The sequence below is a fragment of the Xenia sp. Carnegie-2017 genome, unplaced genomic scaffold (assembly GCF_021976095.1).
Source record: "Xenia sp. Carnegie-2017 unplaced genomic scaffold, XeniaSp_v1 HiC_scaffold_13, whole genome shotgun sequence".
NCBI classification, from domain to species: Eukaryota; Metazoa; Cnidaria; class Anthozoa; order Malacalcyonacea; family Xeniidae; genus Xenia; species Xenia sp. Carnegie-2017.
The window spans coordinates 7465706-7485978 of NW_025813436.1; the positions used below are offsets into that span (position 1 = coordinate 7465706).

Here is a 20273-nt window from a genome sequence, read left to right on the forward strand (position 1 = left end):
TTTAGTGTAAAAAAGTCTAAAAATGCAAAGACTATAGTCTTTTGCGTAAAAAAGTGTAAAAAATGCAAAGACTATAGTCTTTAGTGTAAAAAGTGTAAAAATGCAAAGACTATAGTCTTTTGTGTAAAGAAGTGTAAAAATGCAAAGACTATAGTCTTTTGCATAAGCTTGTGTAAAAATGCAAAGACTATAGTCTTTTGTGTAAAAAAGTGTTAAAATTCAAAGACTATCGTCTTTTGCGTAAAAAAGTGTAAAAATGCAAAGACTATAGTCTTTTGCATAAACTTGTGTAAAAATTCAAAGGCTATAGTCTTTTGCGTAAAAAAGTGTAAAAATGCAAAGACTATAGTCTTTTGCATGAAAAATTCGTGAATTATAGTCTTTTGGTGAAAATACGTGATTTATAGTCTTTTGCATGAAAATTCGTGAACTATAGTCTTTTGCATGAAAATTCGTGAATTATAGTCTTTTGCAAGAAGATTCGTGAATTATAGTGTTTTGCACGAAGATTCGTGAATTATTGTCTTTTGCATGAAAATTTGTGAACTATAGTCTTTTGCATGAAAATTCGTAAATTATAGTCTTTTGGTGAAAATACGTGAATTATAGTCTTTTGCATGAAAATTCGTGAATTTTAGTCTTTTGGTGAAAATACGTGAATTATAGTCTTTTGCATGAAAATTCGTGAACTATAGTCTTTTGCATGAAAATTCGTGAATTATAGTCTTTTGCAAGAAGATTCGTGAAGTATAGTCTTTTGCATGAAGATTCGTGAATTATAGTCTTTTGCATGAAAATTTGTGAACTATAGTCTTTTGCATGAAAATTCGTAAATTATAGTGTTTTGGTGAAAATTCGTGAACTATAGTGTTTTGGTGAAAATACGTGAATTATAGTCTTTTGCATGAAAATTCGTGAATGATAGTCTTTTGGTGAAAATACGTGAATTATAGTCTTTTGCATGAAAATTCGTCAACTATAGTCTTTTGCATGAAAATTCGTGAATTATAGTCTTTTGCATGAAATTTCGTAAATTATAGTCTTTTGCATGAAATATCGTGAATTATAGTCTTTTGCATGAATATTCGTGAACTATAGTCTTTTGCATGAAAATTCGTGAATTATAGTCTTTTGCATAAAAATTCGTGAATTATAGTCTTTTGCACGAAATTGCGTGAATTATAGTCTTTTGCACGAAATTTCGTGAATTATAGTCTTTTGCATGAAATATCGTGAATTATAGTCTTTTGCATGAATATTCGTGAACTATAGTTTTTTGCATGATATTTCGTGAATTATAATCTTTTCGTCTATAAAATAGTTCACGAATTTTCATGCAAAAGACTATAATTCACGTATTTTCACCAAAAGACTATAATTTACGAATTTTCATGCAAAAGACTATAATTCCCGCATTTTCATGCAAAAGACTATAATTCCCGCATTTTCATGCAAAAGACTATAATTCACGAATTTCCATGCAAAAGACTATAGTTCACGAATTTTCATGCAATAGACTATAGTTCACGAAATTTCATGCAAAAGACTATAATTCACGAGTTTTTATGCAAAAGACTATAATCCACGAATTTTCATGCAAAAGACTATAATTCACGAATTTTCATGCAAAAGACTATAATTCACGAATTTCCATGCAAAAGACTATAGTTCACGTATTTTAACCAAAAGACTATAATTTACGAATTTTCATGCAAAAGACTATAGTTCACGAATTTTCATGCAAAAGACTATAATTCACGTATTTTCACCAAAAGACTGTAATTCACGAATTTTCATGCAAGACTATAATTCACGAATTTTCATGCAAAAGACTATAGTTCACGAATTTTCACGCAAAAGACTATAGTTCACACATTTTCATGCAAAAGACTATAGTTCACACATTTTCACAAATTTTCGCTTTTTTTTCATACAAAGACTATAATTCACGAATTTTCATGCAAAAGACTATAATTCACGCATTTCATGCAAAAGAATATAGTTTACGCTTTTTCACCAAAAGACTATAGTTCACACATTTTCACGCATTTACACCAAAAGACTATAGTTCACGTATTTTCATGCAAAAGACTATAGTTCACACATTTTTATCCAAAGGCTATAGTTCACGCATTTTCACTTTTTTTTATACAAAGACTATAGTTCACACATTTTTTTGCAAAAGACTATAGTTCACGTATTTCACAGCAATTACCGGCACCTTACAAACGACTTATTCACAATACAAAAAAACGATCAACTAAAAACATTACACTTCACACTAATTGACAATGACAATACACAATTGACACCCACACGTTACAACTAAAAACATCACACCTAAATCACACATCACAAATAAAAATATTTCACTTCACACTAATTCACAATGACAATACACATTTCCTGTACACACAATACAATGACGTAAGAACCAGATAACAAATACGGCTAACCTGACGTTTACTCCTCATTTGACTCTGAAGATGACTACCGCTAAGGTTGTCGAAACGTCAGGAAACAAAAACAAAAACAGTCCTTCTCAGGACTATACCAACCTGGACGATCTACATTTACAAACATGGAACTATACTCCCTTGTTCAAACCATTTACTTAATTATAGTCTTTGTGTGAAAAAAAAGTGAAAATTTATGCATACCACTATGTATATCGTTGTGTCTACTTTTATGTCCCTCTTTAAGTGTACCTTTATGTTTACCTTTTGTCTACCTACATGTCCACCTTTGTCTACCTTTATGTCTACCTTTAAGTGTAGCTTTATGTCTACCTTATGTCTACCTATATGACCACCTTATGCCTACCTTTATGTCTACCTTGATGTCTATCTTTATGTCTACCTATATGTCCACCTTTTTGTCTATCTTTGTGTCTTCCTTTGTGTCTACCTTTGTGTATATCTTCATGTCTACCTTTATGTCTACCTTTAAGTCTGCCTTTGTCTGCCTTTATGTCTACCTTTGTCTACCTACATGTCCACCTTTATGTCTACCTACATCAAATCTCCTGTTAAGTGACATAAATAATACAAACAAAACATACATTTTATCCATTGATTTTTCCAAGACAAATCTGCACCTAATCCTCCTTTGATCATCTCAGAATTAATATATAGTTTCAGGTTTGTAAAAGTAGCAATCATTGCTCAACCTAAATTTCAATTTACAATTAGGAAAGAAGCTAAGAATGATGACTTTTTGCAAATTTGACTTCTACAAAAGAATGAGTTTTTGAAATGATAACTTCTATGTTCTTTTTTTATTCTACAATATACCAAAAACCAGGAAATGGCATAAAGTTAAAAACTACAAAAAATCAACTTAGATATGAAAAGCATAATAATCACATCTACATAATTACATGATTTTTTTCTAAAATTTCTTAAAGCAAGCCCTGAAAATATCATTTTCTCAATTATTCATTTGCCCATAATGCCACATTTGATTCTTTATAAAAAATACAGACATAAAACTTCATGAAAATTTATCCAAAGTAATACCAAGAGTCCTACTGGGTTCCTTTGGATGAACATTCTCCCAGTCAGGAAAAACAAGATAGGAATTGCAAAGTTTATAATTGAGTCTTGGAATTAACATTTGAGATAAAAAATTGTTTCCTTTGGCTGAGAAATGCAAGCCATCTGAAAGCATGTCATTCCAATCCTGGGAAAAAGATAATTCAGTAAATAATATATAAATTTACAATAAATTTTATTTGACATTACCTTTGCAATAGCAAAGTCATGACCCCATAAATCAATAACTTCAATACAAAGGTTCTTTCCAACTGTGGAACAGGCTACTGCATATTGCCTTATGTTCTCATTTCTGTATCCAGCAGGAATACCTAGGAAATATTGAGGTTTGAAACCAACTATCTCAATTTGATCAGGAACAATTATTACGAGTTGATTAGCAACTTTAGCTAAGTTATAACATCAAGTAGTTTTGTGTCCTGTTTCATTAGCATAGTTTATTTAATAGTCAATTCACATCACTAAAATCATACCCTTTGCCTTGCAGTATTCAGACCATGCGTCTTCATTCATTGGTGGTGGTGTGATCAATAATTGACGTTCATATGAAACACCTGCTTTCCTAAACTGCTCACAGATATCTGTCAAATTTTCTTTGTACTCTGATATAGGCACATGTCTGGAATTTGGAATGGAGGGCATTTCACAATCATTTGTACCAAGGAGAATGGTGACGGCTTTAATACTCCCAAGGGGGTGGTTGTCATTTTGAAGAAGTTTCGAAAGTATAAGTCTAGCTGACCGTGTGGTATAGCCACTAAAGCCACGATTAATAACATCAAATTTCCTGTTAAGTGACATAAAATACATAAATATGAGATAAAAGAAAGACAGATGTTACAAGATCATAAGTATTAACAATGCTTGCAATGTAAAACTAGCTGAAGCACGACTAAAAAAACTTTTTTAATTGGTTAAAACTTAGAATGAAAATTTTGTGTTGCTTAAGTCATGTACTGTTGTAGTGTTGTACAAACACATTTTGGTGGATTGTAGTTCACAAAAAAAATAATTAACATATGTATTATTCAATTGATAAAATGTCAATTACATAAGCTAGATAAGGTAAATTTGTTACTGCATTGCTTTAGGTCAACCTTTGAAAGTGGTTGCTAATTGCCGTACCAAACCCATCAGATGAAAATGAAAACTAAAAAAAAACAGTCAAACAGATAGTCATGAAACTATGATTATTACTTTGGAAGATAAATGGAATAACTTAATATGAAGTAACATATTAAGTAACATCGATTTCTTTCAAACCTGAGTAAAAGAATCGCCAAATAAAACAATTTTGGGGAAATAATCGATAAATTTGTTCGCCATTTTGGCTGCCAGAATGCTGACTACAACATAGTGCTGGCGCAGGTAGAACTTAACATACGAAATAAAATCCTTTGAAAAACTTCATGAATATCCATTGATGAAACTTTATAAAACTATGTTTTTATAATTTCTACCCATAATTAAGTACAGGTTCTTCGGCTCATTTTGCAATGGTTCGACTAACACACAGCAACATAGATGAACAGGACCAAAAATGACAGGGTCCGATGTCTGTTCGCAGGTAAATCATATATTGCATTGTTTATGTCATTGTTTTTAATATATTAGTCCTAACACGGATTTTAATATGCAAGTGAATATGTTCACATGTTTTTCATGTGCATATTAAAAACCGTGTTAGGATTAATACGGTTTAGTAACCATATGATTAAAGCTTTCTATTGCAGGTATTCTAATCAATAATTACCTGTAAGAAACACGCATTTGCAAGAACAGCAAAAGGTGATATTTATTAGGCAGCAACCTTACTTAATAGAGCTAATAGTTGTAAAAATTACACTAACAAGGCCATCGGCAAACTGCTGATGTTCATTTATAAACATTTATAACCATATTACCACATAAATGAACATCATAAACACCATATTACATCATAAATGAACATCGGCAGTTTGCCGATGGCCTTGTTAGTGTAATTTTTACAACTATTAGCTCTATTAAGTAAGGTTGCTGCCTAATAAATATCACCTTTTGCTGTTCTTGCAAATGCGTGTTTCTTACAGTTAATTATTGATTAGAATACCTGCAATAGAAAGCTTTATTTAGTATTATTCAGAGTTTAATGGTTACTATATCTATGGGATTAATATATTATATATTCTCTGATGATGGCTTTGGAATATGTTATTGTATGGTAATTGTAATTAAATATGCCGACTTGTAAATATAATATAATGAATAATATATTTTGCACAGTTGGTGAAAGACCTGTGCATTGTCTGTTTATTTTTTTCATCGATTTTTAATAAATTTTTAAATGAAGCAGTTTTTGGAAGATCTATCGCAGTTCACCGGTTTCCCAGTGGATCAGGTAACGCGTAACGGCTGGTAATACTCCAAAAAATGTATCCAAACTACGTTCTAATGTTCGACAAAACACAATAACTAGACGCTTTCAAGTGATATGTGACATAATACTGACATAATTATTATGTCAAAGTCCTAATCTATAAATGTTTATAAATGAACATCAGCAGTTTGCCGATGGCCTTGTTAGTGTAATTTTTACAACTATTAGCTCTATTAAGTAAGGTTGCTGCCTAATAAATATCACCTTTTGCTGTTCTTGCAAATGCATGTTTCTTACAGTTAATTATTGATTAGAATACCTGCAATAGAAAGCTTTATTTAGTATTATTCAGAGTGTAATGGTTTGGTTTATGACCAGAAACTCTTTTTCACTGCATAACAATAAAAACTTATCGAGACTTGAATGTCACGACAAATGTGAAGTATAAACTGTGTTGAGAGCAAGTTGGCAGTATTTGCACAAGTTATATGTTCGACAATATCAATCTGACAATTGTTTTCACACATAAAATACCATGGAAGGTGACTGTGTCTTATTTAATGACTAGGTACGCTATGTCACTGGGATGTTCATAACACTATTTCTGGCTGTCCTATACAACCTTTTCTTACCACCGAGCAACACCACTCGTTCTACAAGATTGACTGTAGGCCTTATATGGGGCATTATGATTGGATGGTTGGTCTATGAAAGGTTAACAATATGAAGACAATTAAATTGTTAAAGTTCATAACTTTTACAAATAACAATTAAACTAACTTTCTTAAATGATTAGCTAAAGTAAAGTTTTATTAAATTACATTACATATGATAAAATTAATTAGTATGTCTATGGCAACCAAACATAGTTTAACTCTACTTTCTTCTTATTTGTAGTGCAATTCTACAACTGATTATTTTACCAATGCTATGTTATTTCCTCATCTATTTGGTTCCATCAGATATAATACACAGGTAAAGTAGAGATACGTAGCAAATATATGATATTTTATAATGAATACATCAATCAACATATGTTTATTTTATATTACCTGAAGGTACACATTTATTCTCACTATGACTTGGCTTTCTGTGAATCACATTTATCACCAAATTACTGATTATGGTGGCTATAGACAAAATGTTACAGGGTAAACCAAGTTTCCTCAACTAACCAAAAAGAAAAATTTCTTTTAAGTAACTTGTTGATATTATAGACCACTCATGGTTATAACTCAAAGACTAACATATGTGGCATACAGCCTACATGATGGTAAGTTACTTATGTATCTTGTTTAAAATAATTATTTTTGATGCATCTGTAACATTGGCTACTTAATTTTACAGGTCTTTGTAGAAATGCAAATGAACTTACAATTGAACAAAGGCAACACTGTATAAAGTAAAAAAGTTTGTGCTATCCAATTTCAACTGCTTCAATAATTTATTTTGACATCAAAGCAATTGTTCATTGCAGGGAAAAACCGACAATGTTGGAATTTTTCAGTTATAACTTACACTTCACAATGTTTTTGGTTGGCCCATCATGTACATATTATGAATTTATTCAATTTATTGATGGTAATAACATGAAGGTGCTCGCTTTTTTGTCAGATGTTGCATTCAAAATATGTTTAATTCAATAAAGGCACTTCTATCTTTTCATGTAGGGATACAAAGGATTATATAAAATACCTGTGGTATGTAAACTTGGAACTGTACACAGCTTGCCAAGTATTGCAAGTAAAACTCTTCTTATTTTTGTACTTGTAGATAACAGTTGCAATGAAAATCTTCAAGGCCATTACATATTTAGGACTATATGTTTTGGGAGGATCTCTTCTCTCAGTTTACACTTGCATAGGTTTGTTGAGATATCTGCCATTGTATTTTTTTCAATCGACTATATAAAAACAAATTAGGAGTTAAAAAATTTTATCATTCAAACTCACCACAGATTCTACATATCGTTCAAAAACACCATTATTAACAAAGATTGTTCATGGATACCTTGTAATTGGTGCAGTAAAGATGCGTTATTATTTTGCATGGACATTTGGTTTGTACCGTACTATATGTATTAACATATTGTAGCGTTTATCAAATTAAATGATTTACAAAATCGAAAGCATGGTTGTTATTTAGCTGGACAAAGTACAAGGGTCATAAATATAATCTCACTAATTAGTTGATAAAAAGACAAACTACCAAGTTTATTATCAGGAGATGGAGTTATCAATGCTGCAGGCATGGGCTTTAATGGATATGACAAAAACGGTGAACAGCGTTGGGATGCATTTACAAATATTAAAGTCAAAAACATTGAGGTAATTACAAGGATATCTTACTATAACACATGCATGCCTTTTTTACTACAATTTTTTTTGATTACTTTTTCATTTTTAAAAAGTTTGAATAATATCAATGAATGTATTGGATGCTTTTAGCTGGCTACTAATGCACGAACCATCCTTGAAAACTGGAATATTTGCACTGAAAAATGGTTAAAACGGTGAATGGTCAATTCTTTCAATATGTTTTTCATCAAACATCACCAGCATTGTCATATTCCTTTTTTCTTTGCAGGATAATTTATTTTAGAGCAAAAAATAAAGTACAAGGTGTGATGACAACAGCTTTTACATCTGCCCTTTTTCATGGATTTTATCCTGGCTATTACCTATGTTTCATATCGACTGGTCTTATAACTATATCATCAAGAACGGTACGGAATATATATTTTTTAACCACATGTCCACGTCATTAATGTCATGTGACCATTATAAGAAACTTAATAAATGGTGCTAAAAACGCAACAGTGGACATGAACCGAAGTCTCTTTACCTGTGTCTCAACATCGTCTAAATTTTCACAATTTCGTTTAACAATATAGAAACGCTTATGAAACTATGCAGTATAAACGTAGCCTTAGTTTACGAGTTCGTACGTACGTATAAAAGAGTCTCCACAAACCTTTTAACTAAATCCAGATCATTGGAGTATTATCATTACATATATCTTCTCTATCTTAGGCACGGCATTCGTTCTGGGCTTTCTTTCAAGAGAGCAAGAGAAAGAAAATATTCTACGATATTTTAACGTGGTGTATCACAAATACATTAGTCAGTTACTGTGTTCTACCTTTCATGTTGCTGCGACTGGAGTATGGCATTATCTTTTGGAGGTAGGAGCTTCGTCATTTGTAATTATATCTTGTAAGAGAAGACATAAAGTTAGAATCGCTTGAGGTTGAAGGGGTTCATTGGTGAAACATATTGTTACATAAACACAATAAATATGATCAAAGTTACCGTGTAATCGTTTTATGAGTGCACATTAAAGACCCGAGATTTAGCGTTAGACGGTCAATGCATCATCGATATCTGCACTATGAATGACGTTTTGTATTTCGTGACTTTGTCTATACATTAGATCAATGTACTTCTTCGGTCATTTTGTCTCAATCCTTGGCTTTGCCTCCCCTTGGATAAGCAAGATGTTGGGTATGTGGAAAGACAAAAAGCTAGAAGAAAGACAGAAAGAAACGAAAACGGAAGCAATAAATGGTCGTAGGATCATCAGAAACATTGACGATGACGAGAAAGAAAAATGACTCAATCAAAGTATTTTATATTTATCTCAAAGATTGTGCCAGTTCTTTCCATTACAGCATTTCATCCTCAAGCTTGTGTAAACTGCAGCTAACAAAACACTTTTCAATTAACAAAAAACACCATTTCACAATTTTATAGCCACCAGTTGAAATCTTGAAAAGCTTTGTTCACTTACAACTACCTGTAACATAAAGAATAATATTGTTATATGTAAAAATATATGAATACAATTTATACTTAAAAAAATTAATGAATATTAAAACTAAAAATCCTTTGCACAGGAAAGATGGTAAATTCTTTTAAATCTTGTAAATTATCGTACCAATATGGCTTATACTCAAATGGATTTGAGCAAAAACACGAAGTTCACTTTTCTACTTATTATTTATGGAGCATATCTGCTTTGTGGGGCGGTTATATTTCAAACATTTGAAACACCGAACGACGTTCAGCATTTAAAAGATATTAGAAAACTTCGCAAGATGTTAATGATCACTCACAATCTAACTTACGAAGAATTTGATTCCATGGTTTGGAAATTGTTCAAAGTGTTAAAGAGAAGTTGTCGTAACGTCGACGAATGTAGCGAGCGTTGGGACTTTTATTCATCTCTATATTTTGCTGTAAGCGTCGTTACAACGATAGGTTAGATATACGTTATACATATATTATACATATGTTTTATAGTTGCTTCTACATACCTTAGAATAGTGAACATTCCGTTTTGACATTGAACGATATGCAGGGAACGAAAGTCAGGCTAAAATCATATAATGTAAAGTCAGAAATAGAGAAGATTTTATGTGAATCAAATCGATATAACATAAAAAATTAAGTTGATCTAAATATGCGAAGTCTATGAAGAGCAAAACGTGCTCACTTCAATTAGTATCAGACTTATAATTCACGGCTGTTAGGTACTTTATTTAACAGCTGGGTATCACATTAAATGGTGCTTTATTTCAATAAAACATCCTCCGGCTGTACAAAATTCACATGTTTGTAGGTCAAGCAAGTGACACAAATTTCAACAAATTTGTCTAGCCACAAAGTATTTACAATATTTTATGTCACTTCTTTGAGGTATAAGAAAATTTTTTTCCTTTTTTTTCTAGGTTACGGACATTTATCGCCTGAGACAAGTTCTGGCAAAATATTCTGTATCATTTTTGGTTTAATAGGCATTCCTATAAACGTCATGATATTGAAACAAGTCGGTGACGGACTGGTCTCTTTCATACAATACGCAATACGCAGTTTCGAGTCGCGATTTTTTGACACTGTAAGCAAAAATATGCGCAGTAAAACCGTCATCGTTATATTGTATCTCATAATGGTGATATTAATGATTGGAGGATGTTTGTACACTTTGACTGAACCCTGGGGATTTCTAGATAGTTTGTACTTTTGTTTTGTAACTTTCACTACTATTGGTTTTGGAGATCTGGTACCGAATGAAGGTAGGTGATGATGATTTCTTCACGTACGTACATCACAACAAATATATATCTAGTTTGTACAGCAGATGGTTGAAATAATCTTAAAATATCTTTGAAAAACATTGCTGTTTGAAAATAGTGTTCAAATCATGCCTACATGCTCTAGAACAATCTTGGATACGGTGTTTAGGCCTGGTCATTAAAATGAATAACTTGTTGAATCATGATTTGAAAGCTAGCGCATTCAACTCAAGTACAGAGATTAATAGTATAGTCATCCACAATGACAATACACATTTCCTGTACACACAATACAATGACGTAAGAACCAGATAACAAATACGGCTAACCTGATGTTTACTCCTCACTTGATTCTGAAGATGACTACCGCTAAGGTTGTCGAAACGTCAGTCAACAACATCAAAAACAGTCCTTCTCAGGACTTTATTAACCTGGACGATCATCATTTACAAACATATAGAGATTAATAGTTGTTGTTAATAACACCTAACCTTTATCCTTTGCTCTCTCCATTCCTAGGAAAGGCACCAATCGGTCGTTACCAGGCCATGATAGAGGTTGCGCGAGCAATCATCCTAGTTCTCGGTCTTTCAGTCTTTTTTGCTTTCGTTCATCTGGTGTTAGCAATCAGTGAGGATTTGAAGTCCATATCTCAAAAAGACGTTGCCCAGAACAACATGAATAACGCAAAAGATAAAATGTTAGAAAATTGTGATGCACCAACGACTCAAAGAAAAAAAGAAAACGAATAGAAATAGTTGATTCCCGCAAATTATTCTGACTATAAAAGGTAAACAGAATAACAAAAATAATTGGAGTTGACCAAAGTTGGGACAAGAAATTTGTAATTAAATCTACCACGAAATACAATACTTTTTATACATTAAAGTAAAAATTGTTTAAATAGTGTTCTTTGTCTAATATTACGAATGCATTTGACCAAACTTTTTCGAGTTCATTAAGTGTTCCACTGATCATCTGCTCTTCGTTTTTCTCATATTTCACTCCTGCATATTCCTGATAGCAAAAAACAGAAAAATTTTAGTGATGATAATCAATTTAATCAAGTGCTTGGTAGAAAGATAGATATCTTAATGATCAACGGTCTAATCACACGAAAACGAACCCTTTCTCTGATAAAGAATAATTAAAAAAAAAACCTTTCAATGGAATCTGTAGTCGTTCCAAGCTTCATTGACAGCCATGTATACTCCACAAACATCGATTGCTACAAAATATCAACAAAATAATGAAAACGTGAGTCACAATTTTTCCTTCAAATATGAACTTGCCTTTTCCTAGTGCAACTAATTTGGTAATCATAATTTCATTTTAAAACCTAACTTTATTTTCCTCATAGAAAAAATCAACCAATACGAAAAAGAATTCAACAAAAATAATTCAAATACCTGCAATAATCGGTTCATTCTTTCTAAATGTCTTTCTATATAAAATGATTTTCTTTTTTCAACTCAAAAACAAAAAGACCCTGTCACGGGACAAAACATGAAAGTCTGTCCATGTACATTTTATTTCTTATTTAAATTCTCACCTGTATAAGGAAGCAGTGCTTCAATTCTTTCTTTCATGTCAGGTCGATCCATCATCCAAGTCGGTGAATGTTGCTTGAGAATTGTTGATAAAACTAGAATGTAAAAAACATTTTATAAACAAGTAAAGAGATGTAACTTTGTGTAAACACCAAGACCTCAACTTGCCTAGTTGTGATACACGACTATGTTTAGCGTTCGTATTCCAGTCACAGAGAAACTTTATCAAGACATCTATAAGATCAGTAAGGAATACATATATTATAAGTTATGACCATTATACTTTGAAAATGACAACATATGAATTTGAGTATGATAACAACTGTAAAACATGGATTTTAATTGACGAAAAACAAGTTGCTTTGTACCAAAAGAAGTGGGGTCTCGAAAATGGCGGGATAAGTTGTTCTGATACGCAAATGCCGAACAAGTCAGTTCAGCAAATGAACATCCTGCGCAAGCAAAGGGATCACGCTATCCTACAGGAATCAGGCTATCTTACAGGAATCAGGCTATCTTACAGGAATCACGCTATCCTACAGGTATCACGCTATCCTACATGAATCAAGCTATCCTACAGGAATCATGCTATCCTACAGGATACATCCTACACAATCAAGGATCACTATATCACGTAACTAGCAATGACGCTAAGGATCACAATTTAAAATACCTTAATTACCTATTTGATCGTCCCGTAAGCTTTGTAAAGTTTTCGTAAGCTCTTCATTACCTTCTTCTTCAAGCAAAATATCTTAAAAAAACCCCCCACAAAATTAAAAAAAAGAGAAAGATGAAATGTACCTATGGAGAAAAACCGTATTGTTTCACATACCTTTTATCACATTCAATGTTCTGTATGGCTGCTCTAAAGTCAACGCCAGACTTAAAGCTTTCGTAAACTGCTTTCTTTGCAAGTAATTTGACAATTCTTGTTCCCTCAAATGCATTAGAAATAACATAAGCAATTGCACTTCAAACAGTTCTTTTGACAACTTAACACTATACAGTTCTCCCAACAACACCCCTTTAACACGAGTATCAACATTTTCCACACGAAAATACAAACCACATTAAATATTGTTGAACTCACTTCTTTAATTGATCTTCAACAGCCATTCTTGCAGTCGATTCCTCTTCTTCTGTGACATCCTAAATTAAAATATTATATAATCTCTCAACATTCATTTTTTTAGGGAAAAAACGTTACAATGAACTTTCAAATACAATGTCTGCATATGACAAATCATCATACCTTCCAAACATTAAGAACAGAGTCAACACCACCACTGACCATAACTTGCTGTGAATCACTAACAGCAATGCACCACAACTATACATAAAAAAAACAAACAATGCCAGGAAAAAACACATGGCTTCACCTTTTTAAGATCTCCTTTTTACATCAGGGTGATATTTGGCGCCAACTAAATATACAGATGTGAAGGTTTCTTTGAATAAACTTACTTTATCATTATGTTCATCCGATGTCTTGACACATTCACTTGATTTTATTGTCCACAGTTTAATCAAACCATCCGAATCACTAATGGTTACAGAGAACTACAGTAGTATTGAGTATGTAGAATCTACTAGTATAAAATTAGGTTATATGCCACGTTGTTAAAGTTACGTTGTCTATCGACGCCCAAAGTGACCAACCAACCAAGGCAACACAACAATCAAATTTATCCATCTTAAATCTTTATGCATTCACCCATAAAGAATAAATCTTTATTATATTGGCTTATAAATACATCGCAACAGCAATAGTAAACATACCATGACAACAGCTGCATTCCACGAGAAATAAACAAAATTTTTAGCACAGAGTTTGAATGTCCTTCCAATGTCTTCAGGCACGTGAAGTCAGAAAGAGCCCAAAGACGTATCATAGAGTCAGCAGAACCTGTAGCTATACACTGATCTATAGGTGAGAACTGAACAGACCATACACCACGTCTGTGACCACGTAATGTACCCAATAATCGGAAGTTAGAACGACGCCAGATCTAAATCAAACAATGCTCATATTTCAAAAAAATATTTTACTATCATCGTGATTACATGGTGTAATCTCACATGTATAAAACAAAGAAAAAAACAACAGAAAACGGGGAAACTTGTACGCCAAGCAAAACCAGGAGAGGAAAAGGGGCACAAGTTAGAGCAGGCAAAATAAATCCATACAAATTCTTACCTTAACCGTTTTATCTTGCGAACCTGTTGCAATCATTTTATCATTCGGTGACACAGCAATGGAGTTAATATCCTTTTTGATAAATAAATCATACATAGCAAAGCAATGACTCGACCGAGATTTTGTTTGTTGTAGAAAAACATCAATGAAACAATTGATGAGTGATGACTTACTTTATCATGTGCTTTTTCTGTAAGTAAAACATCAAGTTTACTAACTTCTTCATTCTGTGAATATAGAGAAAAAAAATCCCAACGTGTCAACATTTATTAAATGTAAAAGATCACAAAATGATAAATCATACCGTGTAATCAACTTCAGTAGACCACATTTTGATGGTAAAATCTTGACTGCCGCTTACAACAAACGATGTTTTGATTCTGGAGAAAAATTTATACATGACGATAATGGTGGTCAACCTAGTTTGGATTCAATGCGGTAGCTCCTTGGTGAGTGTCCTTATAGTAATCCTTCATTAGGAAATTTTTCTTCCCCCTCAGCACCACTTCTAGCCAAAGTTAGAGAGGGGTGCGCACCCCCTCCCCTAAATCCATTTCCCAACAGCACCCAATTCCCAACTACTCTTTTGCAACGCAAAGCAAATATAAATTTAGATAAAATGGCAATCAACGAAAATACATGCAGACGCCAACAGCAATAGAGTTGCTATCAAAGCATGGCTTATGTGAAAACTTTCATATCTACTCGTACGATCAAATTACAAGACTATACTTCACAGGTATCCATTAATAATACTACAGAGACTCGACTTACATAAAAATACAACTATAACACATACTTCGGCCATGCAACACAGCTAACAACGTGGGCATGTCCGTGTCCAACACCAACACATTTCATTTTGCCATTTTCTTCTTTCTTCCATATTCTTATCGTGTTGTCCTGTAAAGTAGCATGCAGCTATTCTGACATCCAATGTTTTATCACCATGTGGCATATCAAAAACCACAGTTGTTTTACTGTTGGTATTTTTATGAGTCATATTCTGTTCATGATGAGTTGAAAGGGTTAAATGAATCGTTTATAAATGTTTCAGAAAACAACTCAGGAAAGAAAGATCATACATTCAGTTTATAGCTTCATTTCTTTAAGCAATATTTTGTTAAATAAAAGAATAACTATCATAGATTAATTCCTACCTTTGAACCCGTTACCAAGAGTTCTCCCGACATATGTACATCCACACATATCACAACATCTAAGATAAATACACAAACAAACAAATTAGGAGACTATTTTACTTCTGTGTATTTTCTTATTTTTTGGACGAGTACCTTGCGATCGTTGACAAAATATCCATATTAAAGTCACTATTTTCACACTAGCTCTATCACCGTTTGAAAATCGTCACAAATATAACATAAATATTAATATATGTAATTCTCTTGTATTCTAATCTGTGCTCTTCTGTATTTACACACACTTGGCGAGCAAACATGAGTTATTGCTATGTTGGAATATTTTGTCTTTTTATGGGGAAGTCAAAACATAATTTAAAGTAAAATGTTATCACCATACATTTTTGTAAACGTACTTTCTCCAAGTTAGTGTAGTCCTGAGAAGGACTGTTGGTCTGGGTGTTAACTGACGTTACGACAAACGGTAGTCATTGTTTGACACAGTAGATAATTATCGCTAAGGAAAACACTCGTGTACCGTCTAAACTTCAGTCAACACCAATACCTACAGTTAGACTTACCTGGATTGTACTGTACAATTCATGTCATTCTGTTACTTTCTGACAGCAGTTCACAGTAATATGTAAAACAGGAAACGTTGGACTGTAAAGAAATCTTAGAAAGTACCTGAATGAGCAGATAGCAGTTGACAATCCATCGTCGTTAAATCGTAAAGACGGACCTGAGCACTATTAGATGCAACGACAATCTCTTTCTCAGAGGGACCCATGAAAGCCATATCAAGTATTTCATCGTTATAACCTACAAACTAAAACATACTCCAAGTTATTTAGAATATTTACCTCAGTAATATTCTCTGTGTCATACACTATACTTGTTTTTGTTGCTTTATGCCATCATAACTGAGTAAAAATATATTATGATCTGCTGTAACGACAGAAATACATCGAATATCTTGGCAAACTTCAGCTTGAACAATGACGATAGAACTGTTCTCTCGTTGACTGCTATCACTTGCAGCTCCTTGAAGAGCAGTTTCAAATACACACTTAAATCGCGTGTAATCCCACACTTTCAATATACCTACAGTGAAAATAGCAAAAATTCAACTTCAGCAAGTGACGTTATCCGAGCATGTGTATGTGTGTGTTGTCCTCACAACATAAGCGTCATCATTTACCCAATCAGATTAGAAATAATGGTGATGCTTTCACGAGTACAGCAACATAAAATATCCTATGTGACAGTGCTGTAAAAAGCTTTACTGTCATCAGATATCACTGCAATTTAAGACAACCAACAAATCACACACATTTATTTTCTTAAAAGCCAATTATCTGCGATTACATTAAGAGAAAGATAGAGGTTGCCTTGTCAGAATCACACAATGGTTCAACCTTTGTGTCCACAAGTTAAAAAGTATTTTCGTTGAGTTTCAACATCAGGAAATGTAACATCTGAAGGAAGCATTAACACAGCTTCAATCATCTAAAATACACAATTTCATTAATGTTATTTAATATTTCATTTTGTCAGTGTTTGCAATAAATACATAAATAGTTTCAAAATGAAAAGAAAATATGGTTAGGTTTGTAAAATGTACATGACTATTGACTATGTTAAGGAAGCAAAATGTCATATAGTAATTACAGACATACTTCAAATGTTGGAACAGTCTTTCTGAGTTTTCTCTTTGATACATCCCAAATGTTGATGACATTATCTCTGGAAGAGCTACAAAAACACACATAATACAAAAATATGTTGTTTTGAAACAATACACATATGTTTCAACTATCCAAGCATAAATAATTTGAAACAATACATGTATGCTTTAACTATCAAACCATAAATAATTTGAAACAATACATGTATGCTTTAACTATCAAACCATAAATAATTTGAAACAATACATGTATGCTTCAACTATCAAACCATAAATAATTTGAAACAATACATGTATGCTTCAACTATCAAACCATAAATAATTTGAAACAATACATGTATGCTTCAACTATCAAACCATAAATAATTTGAAACAATACATGCTTTAACTATCAATAATTTAAAGTTAGGAAAGTAATACACATCTTGTGCAGGTCAATGTCTTACTCACCTAATCAAAACATCTTCCTCAGGAAATGCCAAGGATGTTACAACACTATAATGACCCTCAAAAACTGTGACACATCTAGTAAGAAAACCATTGTTAACATGATAAATCAACTGACCAGTTAAAAATCCAGTTAAAATTTTTCTTTCATATGTAACATAATTTTGCTGCTAGTGATACTTGAATAACATTTGCACATTGAAAATGTCATCATGCAACTGTCAACAGATCTATGTTCATTTTTCTGTAAAAAAATTGCAAGTTCATGGACCCCTCCCCCTCTCCCTGCCTTCCCTCCTCTCATCTCGCCTTTAGAAAATAAGCAATTTTCAAAAGACTTCAAATGATATCATACCTGCTTTTATGCAGATCCCACAGTCTTATTTTATAATCATCTGCTGCTGTTAGTAAATGTAATTTTTCACCAATCTCATGGAAGAATATGATACTAAAAACAGAAATATAAAATCAGATTTAGTAAACTATAAATATTTGTGAACAAGCAGCATTGCTTTGTGCCAACAAAATTAACCTTATAACACCCTGAGAGCCTTTTAAATTGTGAGTATAATATTGCTTATCAACATCCCAAATTTTAACTGTCCCATCAGTTGAGCCTAAAAAACACTACACATGATAAACAAAGATGCAAATCAATATTATACTGTCATGTGTAAGATAAAACACTTTAGTTACACAATTTTATTAATTTAGTTTCAGTTTTAGTAAATAAAAGTAGACATTGTTAAGAGCGATTGATAGACAACTCAAGCTACAATGGATGACAAGTCAGGTACATCATTAAACCTGAAAATTGAAACCAAGGATTTTAAATAATAAATCCACAACTTTGAAAAGCTATTTATGAAACAAGTCAATGCATAAACCTGCAGCCAACAATGTGGAAGTTGAATCAAACTTCATGCATGAAATGGGTCCTTTGCATACAGCCTGGAAAAAACATCACAATTATTGAAATACATTATAAAAATAATTTCTTTAAGATTGTCACACTAATACCTTCCATGATCTAGTGCACTTTTCATTTCTCCAATCCCATTGCCTAAAAAGAAGATTCTTGCTGCAAGAGATCAATATCTGCAAAAGATAATAGCAATTTATGAGTTACTCTCCAGAAGAAAATATAAAGACAAAAAAATTTAAACATTACCTTATCATCAGGGCTTAATGCAAAACAGGCTATGTCATCACTTTCCTAAAGCAAATAACAGAATGGTAATGTAAGTTTTAGAACAATGCCAGAAATTTAAGAAAAATCATGGAAAAATAAAGTTACACATTTTAACCTCTGATAATGAATGTGTGACTTTACCACTTGTGATACTCAACACTTGAATTTTTTCTCCACAGGTACAAAAAATGACTTGCTGAGAGGTTGCAAACTTGAAGAAAATTCATAGCTTTTGTTAAATGACTTATGAAAATATTTAGGAGGGATTAAGTGAGAAACACAAATACAAAAAATTTTTTGCATTAACATACATTGACCCAAGTCATTGGACTCATTTCACCCTCCCCCCCCCCATCTTTAGCCATATTATAAGTGTCTGCTCCTGTTAAAAGAAGTAAACTCTAACGCAAACTCCAATACTACTCTGCTGGTAAGTGTGGTTCATAATACCAAGACAGAGTCAACAATTCCCTATTCTCGACTTGTAACCTTTCTCTTGAGACTTATCAAACAATGTTGCATGCCTAAGTCGGCCGGTTCTGACAATAACACTGATAAACTATTCTTTTGTATCAGACTGGCAACATGGCTGAATTGCAAGTCAAGAATTAAGACCAAGTGCCCAACTCATCTTACTCCTGTACTTGACACTTGTCAACAAGGACAAAAGACGCATAACTACGTATTCTTTTATACAATATTTGTTAAAAGATACCTGAATTTTCCCTCCAGTATAAAAAGCTTCATGCTTGGTCACCACATTGAAACTGTTATAATAAAGAAATAAAACTTCACAACGTTACAAAAATAAAAGTTAATTAATCTTGTTCATAAGTCAAAATTTTACTTCGTTTTGAGCTTCACAACATTTGATAATTGTGCCATATCAACCGCAGCGACTTTCCATATAATTTGCGTTTTTGTTGATTCAAAGCAGAGCAAATAATTCAGTATTTTTGTTCAAATTCATTTCAATTGATCCATGTGGATTTAAATCGTAGTGAAATTGGAGAAAAAATGGCGCGACAAAAACAACAAAACTTCATGTAATCAGTAAAATTTTAGCTGCACGTG

The 20273-nt window shown here is 32.5% G+C and overlaps 4 protein-coding genes and 1 long non-coding RNA gene across 8 annotated transcripts; 2 read left to right on the forward strand and 3 right to left on the reverse strand.

The window, feature by feature from the left end:
• Positions 1-3262: 3262 nt before the first annotated feature.
• On the reverse strand, positions 3263-5089 carry LOC124452059 (isoamyl acetate-hydrolyzing esterase 1 homolog). Of its 2 annotated transcripts, XM_047002655.1 has the most exons (5): positions 4818-5089; positions 4652-4704; positions 4028-4341; positions 3744-3865; positions 3263-3681 (listed from the first exon to the last, which is right to left on the reverse strand). In XM_047002655.1, the coding sequence occupies exons 1-5, from the start codon at positions 4878-4880 to the stop codon at positions 3493-3495; spliced, it is 741 nt and encodes a 246-aa protein (XP_046858611.1). In that variant the 5' UTR covers positions 4881-5089; the 3' UTR covers positions 3263-3492. The 2 variants fall into 2 exon arrangements, with proteins under 2 accessions (XP_046858611.1, XP_046858615.1); XM_047002659.1 differs by lacking the exon at positions 4818-5089 and having other exon boundaries at positions 4606-4680.
• Positions 5013-9818, forward strand: LOC124452037 (lysophospholipid acyltransferase 2-like). 3 transcript variants are annotated; one of them, XM_047002641.1, is made up of 15 exons: positions 5013-5121; positions 6479-6624; positions 6808-6885; positions 6969-7061; positions 7128-7183; positions 7258-7312; positions 7388-7505; positions 7581-7610; positions 7684-7774; positions 7868-7969; positions 8134-8237; positions 8358-8422; positions 8497-8635; positions 8943-9094; positions 9343-9818. In XM_047002641.1, exons 1-15 carry the CDS (start codon positions 5095-5097, stop codon positions 9521-9523), a joined length of 1437 nt encoding a protein of 478 aa, XP_046858597.1. In that variant the 5' UTR covers positions 5013-5094; the 3' UTR covers positions 9524-9818. The 3 variants fall into 3 exon arrangements, with proteins under 3 accessions (XP_046858597.1, XP_046858590.1, XP_046858603.1); XM_047002634.1 differs by lacking the exon at positions 5013-5121 and adding an exon at positions 5808-5931; XM_047002647.1 differs by lacking the exons at positions 5013-5121; positions 6969-7061 and adding an exon at positions 5808-5931.
• Positions 5967-9370, reverse strand: LOC124452080. The gene is made up of 6 exons (XR_006950753.1): positions 9222-9370; positions 9052-9122; positions 8884-8965; positions 7606-7813; positions 6963-7080; positions 5967-6229 (listed from the first exon to the last, which is right to left on the reverse strand). It is a non-coding gene; the product is annotated as an uncharacterized LOC124452080 (long non-coding RNA).
• Positions 9743-11879, forward strand: LOC124452071 (potassium channel subfamily K member 9-like). The gene is made up of 3 exons (XM_047002668.1): positions 9743-10169; positions 10640-10984; positions 11504-11879. The coding sequence occupies exons 1-3, from the start codon at positions 9851-9853 to the stop codon at positions 11734-11736; spliced, it is 897 nt and encodes a 298-aa protein (XP_046858624.1). The 5' UTR covers positions 9743-9850; the 3' UTR covers positions 11737-11879.
• LOC124452026 (transducin beta-like protein 3) lies at positions 11813-20219 on the reverse strand. Its single transcript, XM_047002623.1, has 29 exons — positions 20047-20219; positions 19915-19966; positions 19315-19410; positions 19179-19223; positions 19028-19105; positions 18895-18958; positions 18540-18624; positions 18363-18455; positions 18011-18085; positions 17553-17628; positions 17292-17382; positions 16769-16977; positions 16561-16702; positions 15895-15953; positions 15534-15637; positions 15039-15114; positions 14908-14961; positions 14735-14806; positions 14317-14546; positions 14002-14080; positions 13790-13867; positions 13628-13686; positions 13370-13473; positions 13217-13288; positions 12703-12768; positions 12537-12629; positions 12394-12428; positions 12145-12212; positions 11813-12001 (listed from the first exon to the last, which is right to left on the reverse strand). The coding sequence occupies exons 1-29, from the start codon at positions 20082-20084 to the stop codon at positions 11986-11988; spliced, it is 2409 nt and encodes an 802-aa protein (XP_046858579.1). The 5' UTR covers positions 20085-20219; the 3' UTR covers positions 11813-11985.
• Between the last annotated feature and the right edge of the window lie 54 nt (positions 20220-20273).